Source organism: Leptidea sinapis, chromosome 2 (assembly GCF_905404315.1).
Source record: "Leptidea sinapis chromosome 2, ilLepSina1.1, whole genome shotgun sequence".
Classification (NCBI taxonomy): Eukaryota; Metazoa; Arthropoda; class Insecta; order Lepidoptera; family Pieridae; genus Leptidea; species Leptidea sinapis.
This window is the reverse complement of record NC_066266.1, coordinates 1,096,984-1,115,149: the sequence shown is the minus strand read 5'-3', so window position 1 is coordinate 1,115,149 and position 18,166 is coordinate 1,096,984. Positions and strand designations below refer to the sequence as shown.

General features: G+C 36.5%; 1 protein-coding gene across 4 annotated transcripts in view; it reads right to left on the bottom strand.

Annotated features, from left to right (window-relative positions):
- The window catches only part of LOC126972183 (serine/threonine-protein kinase MARK2-like), a 184,161-nt gene that overhangs the window by 107,624 nt on the left and 58,371 nt on the right, over positions 1 to 18,166 (bottom strand). Inside the window, exon 2 of one of the 4 annotated variants that reach the window (XM_050818841.1) lies at positions 1,919 to 2,407. The exons of 1 other annotated variant lie outside the window; for it this stretch is intronic. In XM_050818841.1, coding sequence (XP_050674798.1) covers positions 1,919 to 2,365 — 447 coding nt within the window. In that variant the 5' untranslated portion in view covers positions 2,366 to 2,407. The remainder of the gene's footprint in view (positions 1 to 1,918; positions 2,408 to 18,166) is intronic. 2 more of the 4 variants (XM_050818857.1, XM_050818848.1) reach the window with 2 other exon arrangements.

The window sequence follows — 18,166 nt, the reverse complement described above, 5'->3', positions numbered from 1 at the left end:
TACTGTACAATATTGTATATATTTATTGAAAGGGCGCAAAAAAAGAATGCTGAAAGAGTTTCTTGCGCCGCTTCTTCTCTCTCAGAGCGCCATTTGTTTCCGAAGTGGTATTGTATTTCGCATATAAGAAATGACATCAAAAAGAATTCTTAAGGAATCAATTTTGAGAAAATAAATGCCTTTATGTAATGATAAGTTTTTAGGGCGGTCTCGCTTCCATACGGTACATTGTTACTTGTTTAGTAGCAGTAGTGAATCACACCAAATTAAACCAAGTTAGAACACTATCGAGTCATTGTTAGGCACATCTCGTCTTTGTTTCATATAGTGCGTCATCGTATAATGCAACTCGTTATCGAGAACCGATGTCTATTAGAACAACTATTAGCTGTCAATATACGATATTAATATTTATATAGATAGCGACAAGTAGTCGCTACATACGAGAGGAAATGTGCGCAAGAAGTCAGCATGCTATTGTCGTGATTTGATAACGCAATAATTTGTCATTAGGTGAGGGCATGTCGGTATTTTGTACACGAATCATTGTATCTCGTGGCAGACGGGAGACCATTTGTCACAAGCGGCTTTTACGTTTCGCCATGAATTGTCATTGGCTGGTAGAATTGTCATAGGTATTTCTTAGTACAAAAATAGGTTCCGGATAAGTTATGACCAACATATCATATATATACTAAAACCTTCTCCGAAACACGCTACATCTAATGGTATAATTATTATATATATACCATAGTCCAACAAATAAAATAATGTTATTATAACCTTTATTATTGCCGAGTACTTACAAGTATGTCAGAACATCCTTTTAATATTTTTTATTGTAGTTTTTATAACACAAAGTACTGCAGCAATATGGCTATATAAAAAAATAACAATAAGCAGTCTTGTTTTTGAATCTACATAAATAAGCTGTTCTAGTGAGTGTCCCTACATAGAAATAATCATAGCAGTCGCGTAGAGGAGTAGATAAACAAGACGGTAACTGACAAACTTTCTCCGCTTCTTTGACTTGTTTATGAGAAAAATTGACAAGACGAATAAAATATTTACCTGATTTCAAATGATACGCCGTCGTAATCTAAAATTCTGTAAGGAATCGCCATTGCGTCACTTTAAACATAAGATTTTGTCTCCGTTTCATTGGCTACGGCGCACTCACGGAAACATAATAGCACCGCTGCGGCGATGGAGCAATAGCTGGCATCTTAGGCTAGCCTCTCACTAGCATAAATCCTTCTATAGAAGCATTCTTGGTACTATTTTCTATAGTAATACCGGGTATTTGATACCCGTGTAGTATTGACCTGGATCTCCAAATAGAGCGTAAAACCGGCAACGCTTCTGCAATTACTCAGATATGAGCGGCGGTGATCACTTAACATCAATTTTCTCGTATCAACCTGATCCTTTTACCACATCCCCGATAAAAATGAGTAATGCAAGCTATAGTACTTTTTCATAACATGAATCCACGTCCGTGGAATATTTGTGGAGCCAACAATTGACCATCATACATTGTCTCTACGTAACTAAACCAACTCAACTACTTTCAATGGTACTAATTATCAACTGATAACATTGCAGTCAGAATTCTGTGAGCCTAATAAGTTCTAACTACTCAACAAATCGCGATCGTTGGAACCGACTCTACCCTGTATTAGGGTGATCAGGTCTTCACACATAACCTTTTAATTTCGTCCCAAGTATATAAGTATGTGAAGGGTTTTTCACGATGTTGTTCTTCCAAGCAAAATTCGAAAACAGATGAGTACACGTGGCGGGGATGAAACCGTCGCCTCCCAGATGAGTGGCAAACACCCTAACCAACGTTACTAAAGATAAAAACGCACTTATAACAGGTCTTAGTAATGTTGTCGCATTAATTCTAAAATCTTACCTTATCCCTGTGCGAGTGTCGGTGATGCGACACGGCGGTTTGAATATGGGCCTGCCCTTGCACCATTACGGGTAGCCCATCCACCAGGGTGACCATAACTCGCTTGTCAGAACTCCTTCTCCTCTCAGCCGAGTTTCTACGCCTACGCTGCTCGTCGGCCACTGGTTTGGAGAAAACCGTGCGTCTGTCTATCCTTGGGTCAACATCGTTGTCAACGATTCTCGTGGCTGGTGTGTGACTCTTTGAGCGTTTGAGGAGGCGCATCACATGTGATTTGATAGCGTCCGGCTTGCTCTGCTCTGGTTTGTGTTTGTATGAGTGCGAGTGGCCATGATGCCGCTGGACGGAAACCGTGTGGCCCATGCCTGCTGGTATCACATTCGACAGACTCTTGACCGCGTACGCTGCGTCAACTTTATTGCCAGCCACGCAAGATACCTCGTACATCACGCCGCCTTCAAACACTCATCGTTGCACTGCAATCCTGTACTGTGAGTCGGACCGGTTTACCAAATAATAAACAAATCGACACAAAAATAAATTTCAACGATACTAACAATCGAGTTCAAAAGTATCGCGTTTTTCGAAACGGCGCTGCATCGACGCAAACATAAATTACATGCTATCCTTATATACTCTTTTAAATTTATATTTTACGTTGTTGAGTTACCAGTTACTGAGAGTATTGTAAATCAGGGTCAAGGAACGCACGTCCGTTCGCCACACGAGTATTCAACGCACTGGCGAATGGCGATCGGCGTGGCCGTGTCGACTTCATGAATTGATATTACGATAACTCGTCTCAATGAAGTATGATAACAATATAGGGCTGCCACGCGATGGATATTATTACTTGAATATTTTATATTATGCTGTTTTGGAAGGAATCAACAAAAAAATCACCTATACATAAATAAAAGCCAAAGTGTGCCGTATCTTTGCATTATATATTATAAAATATAATACAAATTTTGGATTTTTTGTCTATTAGTTTGTTATCTCAGAAACACAGACAAAGCCCAAATGATTTCAAAACTGAAGTGGCAATGGGAAGGGCACATAGTTCGATTGACAGATGGCCGGTGGGGCAGTAAAGTCCTCGAATGGCGACCACGTACCGGAAGACGCAGTGTTGGTAGGGCCACAAGATCGACCGACAATCTGGTCAAGATCGCCGGAATACGTTGTATGAAGGCAGCGCAGGACCGATCGTCGTAGAGATCTTTGGGGTAGGCCCTTGCTCAGCAGAGGACGTCTCCCAGCTGATGATAATGATGATGGATCTCAGAAATGTCTAAACCTATCTAAAGGCGGTATTCTTTAATAACGTAATGTGGCAAACGTCCCCAACATTAAGTGTTTGTTTCATTCATAGCCACACATAAAAATTAATAATAATATCGCAAATAAATAGCGGCGACAACCTCTTACGAACTGGTGTCAACTTGTGAATGTCATAAGTATGAGTTGGTCTTGTGACGTCATATAGTAATTAATCACTTGCCGCTCATCTCGTTCATTTGGTTGTTTGTGCGTTCGCTTCCTGTTATTATCTATTCCTACTTAAGACTTGTTAATAACGGTACATTTCGAGCAGTGAATTTTTAACTTTATCGGCGCATCTTCACATTGCAAAGTGAAATTATTCCAAATTTAAAACTTTTTGTCGGTATCTTACCTTCGTCACTAGAGAATTAAATGACAGGGAGAAGTAATTTTTAACTTGGAGTAACATTGCGTTTATTAATAAGACAGTAAGTTTATTAATAAGACAGTAAGTTTATTAATAAGACAGTAAGTTTATTAATAAGACAGTAAGTTTATCGCAGTTGCGTTTAATTACAGTATTTTGATGATTTTAACACTGTTTTATTATTAATGGAAATAAAGGACGATACAGCAGATGGGCCTGATGGATGGCATCTGATGGTTGTGGGCTAATTTCATCAACTAAGAATAATTATTTTTGTTAAAATAATAAATAATTTTAAAATATTATGTATTAATAAAATGATAGAGATTAATATCGTATTTGTGTGAACAGCTTTTACATTACCGCTTTATAATTGCCCTTTTTTAAAGTATTAATATGGATATAGTAGGTATGTTAACTTTAAGTAATAGACATATTATGTCATCGTGGACTTTTCATCATACAGCGTTTCGTTGAAAGCTCCCAGACAGCTTATTTATTCCGACACCTTCAACAAATATCGTTAATGTTTACAAAAACTTAACAAATTATTTACTAAAGCCTCCCTCCTCGGGAAAGACGCTATTCATTGGTGAAAAAAGTATGAAAATCAGTGCAGTACAGTTTTGAGCTTATGGCGAGTTGTTTTATAATACCTAGTGATCACAATAAAACTAATATTTAGTCAAAAAATATACGAGATATTATACATTACATTTAATATTTCATGTTATTAAGTTATTCATATAAATAAGTGTTATAAATTAACTACTTCATGGAAAAAAAATTATATTTGAAATCATACACTTCTTACATGTTACTTCTCGAGCTTTATTCTAATAACGAATGGCGAACGAATGCCACTGAAACTTGTGAAATCTTCTTTCACTCTCCTCGCCACACACACTCTGCCTATTTCGTTTCATTGCTTTATTTCACTGGCGTTTTTAGGGTGCTGTACCCAAAGGGTAGAACCCTATTACTAAGACTGCGCTATCCGCCCGTCTGTCTGTCTGTCCCATGACCAATGTGAAATCTGTCTGTAAAAAACCGAGATTGTTTCACGGATGATGTATTTCTTTTGCCGCTATTACAACTAACACTAAACAACAGAATAAAAAAAAATTTTGAGGGTGCTTCCATACAACCTACGATTTTTTGACGTTTTTATAGATATTGGTATGGAACCCTTGGTGCTTGAGTCCGACTCGACGTATATACGGTACACGGAACAAGTCGACTTCGAGCGGTTCTTATTAAGTACGAAGCCCTAATAAGCGACTTATAATCAAGTAAGTAATAAACAGCCGACGGCGACGTGAATACTTTTCATGGTTTCCTTTGACGCCCGCCCTACATACGTGCGGCGCGACTAATTTCCTCAAAGCTCCTTCTCATCAAATTCAACTAGACGCAGTGCTTTTGACGTCAAAGAAGCTTTGATCAACAATTATTTCTCCATATACCTACGAGGTTTTATTTAAGAAACAAAAAGTTGTGCTAAGGATGGCATTGTAAATATTTTACAAAGCAAAATTTCGAGCAGAACATAATATTTGGATAGCTTTAAAACAATATGAGGCTTGAAAACCGAAAAATAATCTTAACGGTAAACGCTTAAGTACATAACATAACATCTTTCAATCACAAAGTCATTCGACAAAGAGAACTTTGAATTTTAATGATATTTACCTTATATTTGTTAAACAACAAAAATATAATATTACTCCCTTAAGTTCAGAATAATAAGATAAAAACCGATTTTAACCGATACCTTAGTTGAGGACGTATTTACCATACAGCCTTATCATATAGAAAATGAGTGCACAACCAATAACATTTATTTTTTATTAACTTATATATAATAAATCTAGTATATAAAATTCTCATGTCGCGGTGTTTGTAGTTAAACTTCTTCGAAACGGCTTGACCAATTCTCATGAAATTTTGAGTGCATATTGGTTGGGTCTGAGAATCGGACATCTATTTTTCATCCCCCTTAATGTAAAGGGTGGTCCACGCCAATTTATTTTTTTATTTTTTTGACATTTTTTTTTAATTTGTTTGATTATGAGTCAGAATTATAAAATACACACAACTTTAATATAAAATTCTCGTGTCACGGTGTTTGTTACCAAACTCCTCCAAAACGGCTGAACCGATTTGTATGAAATTGTGTGCAAATCGGGTAGGGCTGAGAATCGGCCAACATCTATTTTTCATACCCCCAAATGTATATGTATTCTGTTCCATCCACAAATCCGCTATAGGATTGCAAGATGGCAATCGAATACAATAATTGTGGTACGGTATATTTGGTAAAAATTAATTAATATTTCCATTAACATAAAATCTAAAGTGATGATGTGTACATTTCCATACTCCTCGGATTTGACACAGGAGCAAAATTGAAAAATATTTAAATTAAATACAACTTTGTATAATGTGACATTCCACAACAATGAAAATTTAATTTTATTTGACACAAATAAATTCATTAATTATAAACTGAAAATAACCAATGGTAACCTATACCTACCATTTACAGCTAAGCGACAGCTGGCTTTACTTTTTAGCTTACTTTAGTAGCTTATAGTCTTAGTCAACAAACTACTTCCTCTGTAGTATTATTTAATAAACATGCCTCTATTGGACAAAATTGTAAAATAATCGACACACAAGCCTCTATTGGGGAATGTATTAGTACTAATGTACAAAAATATAACAATGAAGATTTTTCTTCAATTAATTTAAGTTATTTGACAAGCGAGGACAACTCTTGCAATATCATACAAAATAGGCAACATTCACCAAATATAAATGTTACTGCTATAGATAATCATAATATAAAGCTCATAAATATTGTTCACCAGAATATACAAGGTATCTCAAGTAAGGAATTAGAAATTGAACTGTTTTTGAGCTGCTGTAATATAGATATATTATGTATTACAGAACATTGGCGTAAGAGTCATCAGCTCCAGTTTAGTTTTAGAGAACATAAAGTAGTCAGTTCGTTTTGTAGAAGTAGGGCAATACATGGAGGTTCCCTAATAATTATTAATAATAGATTAAAATGTAAAAATAGAAGAGATATTGTTAATCTCTCTATAGAACAACTAATTGAGGTAGCTTGTATAGAACTAGATATATATAGAGCAATTTATTATTGTAAGTGTATACCGCCCCCCCACTGCATCATATAAACAATTCCAACATAGAATGGAGGAGGTACTATCAAAATTAAGCAAAACCAGCAAGTCAATTATAGTGTGTGGAGATTTTAATATAAACTTGCTTGAACCTTCGGCCAATTGTACTAGCCTTAAAAATTTATTTCAAAGTTTTAATTTGTTCAATGTACACTGGCCTGCAAAAGTAAGTATCACACTTTTCAAATTAATTTTTTTTCGTAACTATAGAAGATTTAAGATTTATAGGAAGAATTTATAGGCTTTAATTCTTAGAAACTAAAATTATACATTAGTAACATTTTTAACTTAAAAAAGATAAAACAATGAAAATAGACATTTTTAGTTTAGTGTAAAAAAATTCAACTAAAATGTATTACATGTTATTTAATTTTTAATAACTGGTATTGCCTCCTCGAGCTCTGATTACAGCTTCGAGCCGGTTTGGCATACTGAACACTAGGTTTCGGAGCCGATGTTGGGGAATATTCTTCCATTCTTCTACCAGGGCCTGCTTTAGTGCCCTGAGGGTAGTAGGTGGTGGTCTGCGATTTCTGACTAGCCTCCCAAGCTCATCCCAGGCGTGTTCAATAAGGTTGAGATTCTTGATGGCCAAGCCATCACGCTGATACCGACCTCCTGAATATACTCTTGTACGATATGAGCCGTGTGTGGCCGGGCATTATCATGAATCAGCATCGATCCATTACCCATATTTGCTAAATACGGCCCTGCATACTCATTGAGAATCTCTTGAGCATATCTTTGCCCAGTGAGGGTGCCATTTTCTATGGCTACTAGCTCTGTGCGACCTTCTGAAGATATGCCAGCCCATACATATACACTGCCTCCACCGTATCGGACTCTTTCTGAGATGCAGGCTTGAAGGTATCGCTCACCAGGTCGCCTGTAAACACTTCGCTTTCCATCAGAAGTGTAAAGGGAGAATCGAGACTCATCTGCAAACAAAATTATTGACCATTCTTCTTCATCACACTGCATGTGTTCACGGGCGTATCGCAGTCTCGCTACTCCATGCTGTCTCTCGAGTTTTGGGCCACTCGCTGGTCTTCGGGGTTTCAAATTTGCTTCAGCAAGTCTTCTTCTCACTGTACCGTCACTAATGTAGTCCCTCCAGGTCTGAAGTAGCTGTTGCTGGACTTCAACTGCATTTTGGTGGCCATTTCATAACACAGTGGAAATAATATAACGATCTTCTCGGGCACTGGTACACCTGGGTCTGCCATTACAAGGTCTCCTCAGATGGTATCCAGTCTCTTCGTACCTTCGCTTTACCTTCTGGACCGTTCGTACCGTCACACCCACCATTCTTGCAGTGCGACGCATACTGATGCCTAGTTCCAGAAAAGCCATGATCCTAGCACATTCTTCAACTGAAAGAGGTATGATAAATAAATGTTATGTGCTTTTTAGCATAAATTTTTAGAACAAGACCCATCGATCTTGAAAAAAATTTAAAACAAAGAAAAATGTGAATGGTAAAATTGTAATTCGGAAACGTCCACTTTGAAAAAGGAATGGTTTTGTTTTTGAAGTTTTTTTCAGCCAATTCTTAAAAGAAGGTTAGCGACTATAAAGTTTTTATGTACAAAATTAAATTCTCTTTGGAGTCCTTTTTATTTCGAAAGTATATCTTGTGAACTTAAAAGTTATCCCAATTTTAAAAGTGTGATACTTACTTTTGAAGGCCAGTATTTTGGGAACCTACTAGAATCAGTTCTACAACAGCAACCTGTTCTCAACTCATAATTAATAATCTTCAGTCCGACCATAGTGGGCAACTTATAAAAGTAAAAACAAGATTGGACAATGTCAGACCAAAAAAGGTGACGATTATACCAGTTACGGGTAGCCGTCTTGAGAGGTTCAGAAATAATTTGGTAAATACGATACCATTTTTACACTGTGGTGAAACTGCTAATTTTCACTATAACTTAGTCTTCAATTCCTTCTGTGAGGAATTTGACAGTATTTTACTCCAATAACGGTGACAGTAAACAACAAACATTGTTTTAATGATTGGGCAACAATGGGTATCCACAAAAGTCGTAAACGCTTATATAACCTTTATTATGAGAAACATTACAATAATAGTGAAGAATTTAAAATATATGTAAAAAAATACTCCAAGCTCTTTAAAGTAGTTTGTCATGAAGCGAAAACACGTTTCATTGCAGATAAAATTAAAAACAGTAATAATAAAGTAAAAGCGACTTGGAGTGTAATTAACAATGAAACTGGTAGATCGAATTGCCGTAACACCTCTATCTGTTTAATTATTAATAATCGCGTTATAAATTCGGAAATAGAAATTGCAAATGAATTTGATAAATAATTCTCCGAAATCCCGATTGTCACGACCAAAGACGTTAACTCTTCGCCAAAAGCAGCATATGATATGCTTAAATTACACGTACCAGTATCTTCCACTGATTTGAAATTTAAGTATGTTACAGGTAGCGATATAATAAAAATCTTCAAATTAATTAACCTAAAAAATACAAAAGACCTATGGGGCCATTCGAGTAATATTGTAAAATACATACTTGACATTATAGCACCTGAATTAGCAATAATATTTAATGAATGCATAGATGAGGGTGTGTTCCCTGACCTCATGAAATACAGCAAAGTTATACCTTTGTTTAAATCGGGCAGTTCTTTTGACCCTGCTAATTTCAGACCTATTTCAGTGCTGCCTGTTATTAGTAAAATTTTTGATAAAATTTTGCTTCAACAGCTACAAATGCATTTTTGTAAATTAATGAACAAAAATCAGTTTGGTTTCACAAGGGGCTTATCAACAATTAATGCGGGTACTAGACTCATTGAGCACATCTTTGACGCCTGGGAAGAGTCACAGGATGCATTGGGCATTTTTCACCATGAAACTTTACTCCTAAAACTAAAACACTATGGAGTGAAAAATAGAGCCCTAAATCAGTTAAAATCATATTTAAGCGAAAGAGTTCAGATAGTCGATGTAAATGACAAACGGTCTTCGGGTAAACCTGTGGGAATAGGAGTTCCACAGGGTTCTATTCTCGGTCCTTTCTTGTTTCTTATACATATTAACGATCTACCGTTTGTGGTAAATGATAGCCATGAGATTGTATTGTTTGCTGATGATACTTCGCTTATTTTTAAAGTGAAGCGACGTGCGGATATTGATGACGAGGTAAGCAATGCACTCTCAAAGATAGTGCGTTGGTTTGAGACGAATAATCTGCACTTAAACAGTAAAAAAACAAAGTGTTTACGATTCATTACACCAAACACAGCGGAGGTACAAACCAACGTACTTATAAATGACCAGAGATTGGAACTTGTGGATACTACGGTCTTCTTGGGTATCACGTTAGATAAAAAGCTTCAGTGGGGTCCACATATTACCCATCTGGCAGATAGACTCAGCTCTGCGGCATATGCAGTTAGAAAGATTAGAGAGTACACGAATGTTGCGACCGCTAGATTAGTGTACTTTAGTTATTTTCACAGCATCATGACGTACAGTTTATTACTATGAGGTCATGCTGCTGACATTGATAAAGTGTTTGCACTGCAAAAGAGAGCTGTTCGTGCTATATATCAGCTTGGATATAGACAGTCTCTCAAAGAAAAATTAAAGAAATAAATATTATGACTGTTCATTGTCAGTACATTTATGAAAATTTAATATATGTTCACAAAAATCGTCACCTTTTTGCCCTTAATAGTGATTTTCATTATTATAACACTAGAAATAAGGGATTGCTTGTAACTTATTCTAGTAGGCTTCATAAGATACATAATAGCTTTAAGGGTAAATGTATACACTTCTACAATAAAGTCCCAGCCACTGTTCAGGCATTATCTATAAATAAATTTAAATGTTTTATAAAAAAAATGGCTCTGTCGTAAATCCTATTACTCCACTGCTGAATATCTAAATGATCGGACAGCCTGGGACTAGATTGTGATTATTTTATAGCGATAGAAATGACTGTACAATATTGTATATTTTTATTGAAAAGAGCGCAAAAAAAAAGAATGCTGGGAGAGTTTCTTAAGCTGCTTCTTCTCTCTCAGAGCGCCATTTGTTTCCGAAGCGGTAGTAGTATCTAGTAGTAAAAGAAATGACATCAAAAAGAATTCTAAAGGAATGAATTTTGAGAAAATAAATGCCTTTTATGCCTATTATATTTACACAGTGGAGGGTATATATAAAACGGCGCGAATGACGTCACGCGCACAGCTGTCCTGTCAGTCGAACATTGTTAATGTTACGTAACGCTACCTACAGTATCTAGGTTCGTTTCCGTACTTACTGGTGAATGGTGGTTGGTTAGTGACTCACAATTTAAACACGTTGTTAGCAATGGCACGTGTCTTAAAAACAAAGTTGGGAGTTCTGCCAAGTTCTTGCCTTCTAGGAGTATTACCTAATGTAGACATCGATGGAGGCGTAGCCGTGAAATGTAAAGTATTTATGAATAACACAAAAACTTATTAGGTAGGCAAATTATGCCGATTATTATTTTACATTATGACTGTAAACCTTTTTAAAAATAAAAAAAAAACATTATAGGTAAATGAGAGAAAATACAAATTACTAACATTGCACAGAGATACTTTGAGTTTTGTTACAAGTTTATCATTAACAAGATAATTTATAATAAAAATTTGAATTTTTATCGTACCCTCGTTCTAGATTAGTATACAGGGTGGACCAAAAGTTCGTTTATAATTGGAATGATGGTTAAAAAAAACTAATTACAGTAGATCAAAATTGTTTATTGTTTTCGATAGTAAACAAAAGGGGAATTTATTTCTTAAAAATCACATCATCCATATGCAATCCTTCATTATTCTGGCATTGCTGCAATCTAGAGCGGAAATTTTCGATGACAGCTTTACATGTTTCTGTTGAGATGTTTTGGATTTCTGTGCGAATACGATCCTTTAATTCGTCAAGAGTTACTGGGTTGGTTGGCTGGAATGCAGGGGTTTTTGATCATCATGACATAGTGTCACTCCAATAACGACAATTTTGTCTATTAACATGCCCATTTAGGTGGAAGTGTGCCTTGTTGAGAAAAAAATGTTTGTAAAACTGGTGAATCGCTCTACCATTTCGTTCGTAAACTGCAACCTAGTCGCATGGTCCTGAGGCCTTAATTCCTGCACCATTTGGGTTTTATAGGAATGTAGACTTAAATCTTTCTTGAGAATGCGGTTTAATACATCATTATCTTGGCACGTTAAGGACAGCAGACCGCTTTCGAGTTGATAGTCCAGGTTGGTCACGAACAGACGATTTTACTCGCTCCACGTTTTCGGGGTCCCTCGACTTTCTAGGCCGGCCAGATTGACGTAAATCCATTGTTGAACCCGTCTTCTCAAACTTGAGCACCCATTTTTAATTAACACACCTGATGGAGCTTGATTTTTGTGTCGTATCATGTAATGATTGCAAAACTTTCGTTGAGCTGAGGTCGCAGAATCGTTGTTTCGATAGTACTCGCGTACACAAAATGCACGTTGACTACCGCTAAACGACGCCATGGTACTAAATTCCCATTGGCCGCTCTTGCAATGCGTAACCCTTCCACCCCCCTCCGCCACCGCTGCTAGACGCGGTAACCGATTCAAATGTAAACGAATTTTTGGTCCACCCTGTATACAGCGTAAGGATTTTTTTATGAGTGTGTGTTCAATAGAAGTTTGGTTATAAAATAACGGAACCAAATTAAACAAAATAAACCTTAACACTATATTTATTAAGGTTCTTTACGAGGTATGCACTGCCTAATTGCCTATATGATCTGTACACCCCTGGGGACGCCATATTTGTTCATTAGCGCACTCCATTTGTTCTGTCTTGGGGCCGGCTTGAGTCAGTTTTTGTGTTTATTACAAATTATTATGTCGGAGGCATCACAATAGCGTTGTGGCCTCTAAGGCAGATTTTTTTTCTTTTAATTCGAGAGATTTTAAGTGGGTCATCAGATCTGTTATTGATCATCGCCGCCCATACTATTTGGAACAATAGAGGAATCACAGCGTGATCGGCATTGTAGAGGCGGGTGTCCAGATTTTTTGTTTGAAATACTTATGCCGTATCGACCTAGAAACAATGTACAAGGAATATCATTCGATAGCTCGTTCAAACAGCACTGTGGAAGAATACTACACAATCAGACGGTGTCTGGCAAGGATGTAACCATCTGGATGTGTGGCGGTCCCTCCACACCTACTACTACAATACTGTAGAATGAGCTTCCTTGTGCGGTGTTTCCGGGACGATACGACATGGGTACCTTAAAAAAAACGCGTACCTCCCTTAAAGGCCGGCAACGCTCCTGTGATTCCTCTGGTATTGCAAGAGAATGTGGGCGGCGGTGATCCGTACGCTCGTTTGTTCTCCATTTTACATAAAAAAAATCTATATTAATGTTCGGAAGTTGCTTGATAGTCAGAGAAACGAACAGTTGGTCGAGTACTATAATTATGATCCTTCAAACTACGGGTTGCGTGTTCGATCTCCTTTTCTTATTCTTTTCGATTCTTCAACGAATTTGATCACTTCACAAGCAGTTTCACAGTCGAATCATATTGCATGCACACTGTGACCTACCACGAATATTGTATATGTACACACAACCCCTCCACGTTTACAAACAAGCACCGTTGTTTGTCATGTGGATGGTGACAATAGAATCAGCGGTGGACGATGATAAAGTGACAGAGATGTCTATTACCGTTACGGAGTATTAAACCAAAAGGAGAGTCTTTGCGCATGAATAATATAATCTGTGGTTAGATATATTTTTATATCTAGTTTCTGCTGTCGATCTGAGGTTATGTATGAATAGCGTGTAAATAAAAATAATAGAGATCTAGCCTAGAAGTCAACTGATTGTAAGTGCTCACCAAGGTAAATGCAGAGAATATTGCAAATAATGCCGATAGCAATTATTTCCATTACACAATATAGTAATAATTTGCAATATATGCTAATAGTTAGATCCACAGTGCCTACCTTGATAGAAAACCAATGTACGCGGTATACCGATTCGTACGATTGCAAATAGGAACCCGTACTTAGGCGTGTCTAGGTAACGAAATCAGAAGCAGTTGTCTGTTGTTCCTGACTAGACTTTGAGAATGCTTGGTAAGTATTTAGCGGCACAAAAAAAAGTTGACTCGCTTTTTGTATATACGAGGGGCACACTGAAATGATCGGGAATAGAATATTTCCGATTGAGTTACACTAAATCCTTTTTAAGAATATGAATACTGGCCTCATAGAACCCTTAATGACATTCATACAATTAAAAAAAAAAGTTCAAAATCAAAAACTATGTTGGTTTAAAGTTGACACGTCGTTGACAGAAATGGAGCTCACGCGTGAACATTTCCGTGCCATAATTTATCACAATTTTCGTCGCGGCTTATCTCAAGATCAATGTCTCAGCGAACTTATTTCGATTTATGATGTTGAAGCACCGAGTCAAACAACAATATACCGCTGGTATGCCGAGTTCCGACGCGGTCGTGTATCACTCAGCACTGTTTCTTCTGCAGGTTGACCAAGAACAGCGGTCACGCCTGAAAACATCGCAGCTGTGCGAATTCAGTCGATATTACATAATGAATTTTGTGTAAGAAAGCTAGTTTCCCGATGGGTATCCCACAATTTGTCCGAAGAGCAAAAGTCGGCTCGTGTAGATTGGTGCCGGAATACTCTGCAACGCTTCAACGGAGGGAAGTCAAATGCCGTTTATAATATCGTCTCATGTGACTAATCATGTATTTATTCATACAAAAGAAAACATCAGTCAGAAGTTTGGGTCTTCGAAGACGAGGTCTAACCAACGAAAGTGGTTCGCTCCCGCAGCGTGTCAGAGAAAATTTTCGCTACGTTTGTCTCGAAAAAGGGGCATGTTGCTACAATTCCAGGATCGCAGAACGGCTACCGCTGAGTGGTATATCACGGTTTGTTGGCCAGAAATGGTAGCCGAACTCCGAAAAAATAACCCGAAACGTCGCATCATCTTACATCACGAAAATGCGAGCTCCCATACGGCTCGGAGACAAATGATTTTTTGAAGCAGGAAAACGTTGAGCTGATAGGCCATCCTCCGTACAGTCCTGACCGGAGCTCAAACGATTTCTTTACATTCGCTAGAATGAAAGATTTATTACGCGGTCAACGGTTTGAAGACCCCGAAGCAGCTGTGGAAGCGTACAAATCAGCCATTTTGTCAATATCAACTTCAGACTGGAATTACTGTTTTAACGATTGGTTTGCACGAATGGAAAAGTGCATTAAGTTGAACGGAGAATACTTCGAAAAACAATAAAATACAACTTAGCTTTACCGTGCATGTGGTTTTTCTTATTCCCGATCATTTCAGTGTGCCCCTCGTATATCACACATAATGCCTCTGGAGTGTCAGAAAATGTTTACTATCAGGTAAATCTTTCATTTTATGTAATCTTATTGATATGAGGATAAACATGTCCTCACAGAGATATAAATGCATGCAGACAATGATTAAAAAACGAGAATATAATCATACAACTCTATCCCGCCTATTTGTCCACAATCCGATATAAAGAGGACCCGTTAAATTAAAATAGCAACATAAAGCCAAGTCAGTATTTAAAGTGAAATCCTTTCAAGAGACAGAGTCGAGCAAAAAATTGCAGTACTCATTATACAGAGAATGCTGTAAAAAGAATAGCAATGAGTTAAAACTGCAGACATTAAGGGGTGAGTATACTGGGTAGTGTATAGTTTCGGTTCGAGTTTATTTTTGGGAAAAATAAATAAATTAAACGGTTGAAATCGGTTTGTGTTTGTATCTATTATTAAATTATGTGTACAAACGTTAAGAGAGGGTGTTGTATTACACTTTTCAACCGGTATATTCAGCAAATGTCGAAACAAATTCAAATTCAAATATTTTTATTCTAAATAGGATGTGACATCACTTATTGAAAGTCAAAAACTACCACCCATTCCATAATGAATGCCTCAGACCTGAGAAGAATGGGCGCAACAAACTCAGCGGGCTTTTTTTTTCATCGAATAAATATGTTTACAAAGTAATATTGTACAATTAAACTTATTATTCATAAAAGCCTGAGGGCGGTCACTCCATTCCCAATCTGTGGTATCATTAAGAAAGTCATTTATGTTATAGTAACCTTTACCACACAAACGTTTTTTAACAATTCTTTTAAACAACGTTATACTTTTGTTTTGAACATTTTCTGGGATCTTGTTGTAAAAGCATATACATCGCCCCACAAAAGACTTACTAACTCGACATAGCCGAGTAGTACGCATCATAATTTTTCATCATTAAGTTTTAAACATCATTATTAAACCATAGTGAAAAATGCAAGTAGGATGATACAATTCAAGCACATAGATTCGCTAAAGATACTTTACACCTCACTAGTAAGACAGCAACTTGAGTACTGTTCCTCAGTCTGGGCACCCATTTACAAAGCTGACAAAGATAGTATAGAAACAGTTCAAAAGCGATTCATTAGAAAATTATGTATAAGAATGAGATTGAGACGAGCCATACCTGAGTATGAGGACCGCTTGGTATATTTTAAATTTCAAACTCTTAAATGCAGGCGAGAAATTGCTGACATGGCTATCCTACACAGGATTGTGCATGGGACTTTTATCAATGATTTATTAACAGATGTTCACTTTATTACTCGCAAGCAAGCCACTCGTATGCCTACAATTTTTGCAATACCGCACTGTTACAACAATGTCGCATATAATAATCCACTTCATCGTATGTACCAATTATATGACGAGTTAAATAGTATTAAAAATTGTGAAATTGACATATTTAATCAAAGTTTATATAATTTTAAAATAACAATGAAGAAGCACTGTACCATAGAACTCAAACATTAGTTGTACTTACATATTTTCAATGTGATTGTAAGTAATATAACGCTGTGTACAATAGTTAGATTAACAATTTTATTGTGATAAGATCTTTATTTTTATTTTATATTACACATGTTTTACTTTGTAATCATTTTTGTACCTAAATTAAATAAATAAATAAGTTTATTTATTAACATTATGGTTATAACAGTTTCTGGCAAATTCACTTATGTGCCTATGAACATACATTACATCATCTTCTTAAATTTTGCTCTCAATGATTCTTTAGGACCTAGGTTATAAATAGCGCGAATAGCCCTCTTCTGCAGCACAAATATTGTATTAATATCGGCAGCGTTGCCCCAAAGCAATATACCATAGGACATAATACTATGGAAATAACTAAAGTATACTAGTCGCGCCGTATCTATGTCAGTTAATTGTCTAATTTTTTTAACCGCGTATGCTGCAGAACTAAGTCTGTTCGCCAATCCTTCAATATGGGGGCTTTCATATAGTGCTATGACATCAATTATTGAACTTATTATTTTAACAGAAATGCCCCATATATATCAGCAGTTTTTTTCATGTCGAGAGACTTAAAAGTTTAAATTATTTCTCCAGGGCTAACAAAACTAAAATTGACATGTTGGCATTCTTTAACATTTTCCAGAAGAAGTGACTCAGCAACACTAGTGGAGGAGACAAGAGTGCTTGTGATAGAAACTGGAATGTCAGAAAAAAAAATCTCAAAAGCAGAAGCAACTTCCTGATGAGATTGAATTATAGTATTGTTTATTGATAAATTGTATTCAATGTTGCGGTCTTTCACTCTTCCAGATTCCCAGTTAATCATATTCCAAGTCATCTTTATTTTATTCGGTGCATTTTTAATTATCTGTCTGATATGCATAGACTTTGCAATAGAACAAACACTTTTAAATAATTTAGAGTATTTTTTAACATACTCGAGAAAAGATGTATCATGATTATATAATGATCTCTCACAAAATGAACACCTTCCAAATGTAGGCAAATATGTCACTTAAATTAAAACTGCTTTATCACATGAGTCGGCGATGGAAAAACCGTTCTAAGCTGGTATATTCGTGGCACAATAAAAATCCTTGCCAAAGTCTTGACATAAATATTCGATTCTGTATGCAATGAAAACATAAAAATGAAAATCTAACACATTGGCAAGACCAAATAAATAGATAAATTGGATTCCACAGAGGTTCTACTGTAAAATATAAATCCGGACTGATATTGCTTTCGTCTAGACTCCAAGCACAGATGTTATCTACGACAATACGACGCTATATTCCGACAATAACGTTATCGATTCAACGGTCTTTTCTTACAGTAGAGGAGGACAAACGAGCATACATATGGGTCACCTGATGAGATGTGATAACACAGCGACCAATACTTAC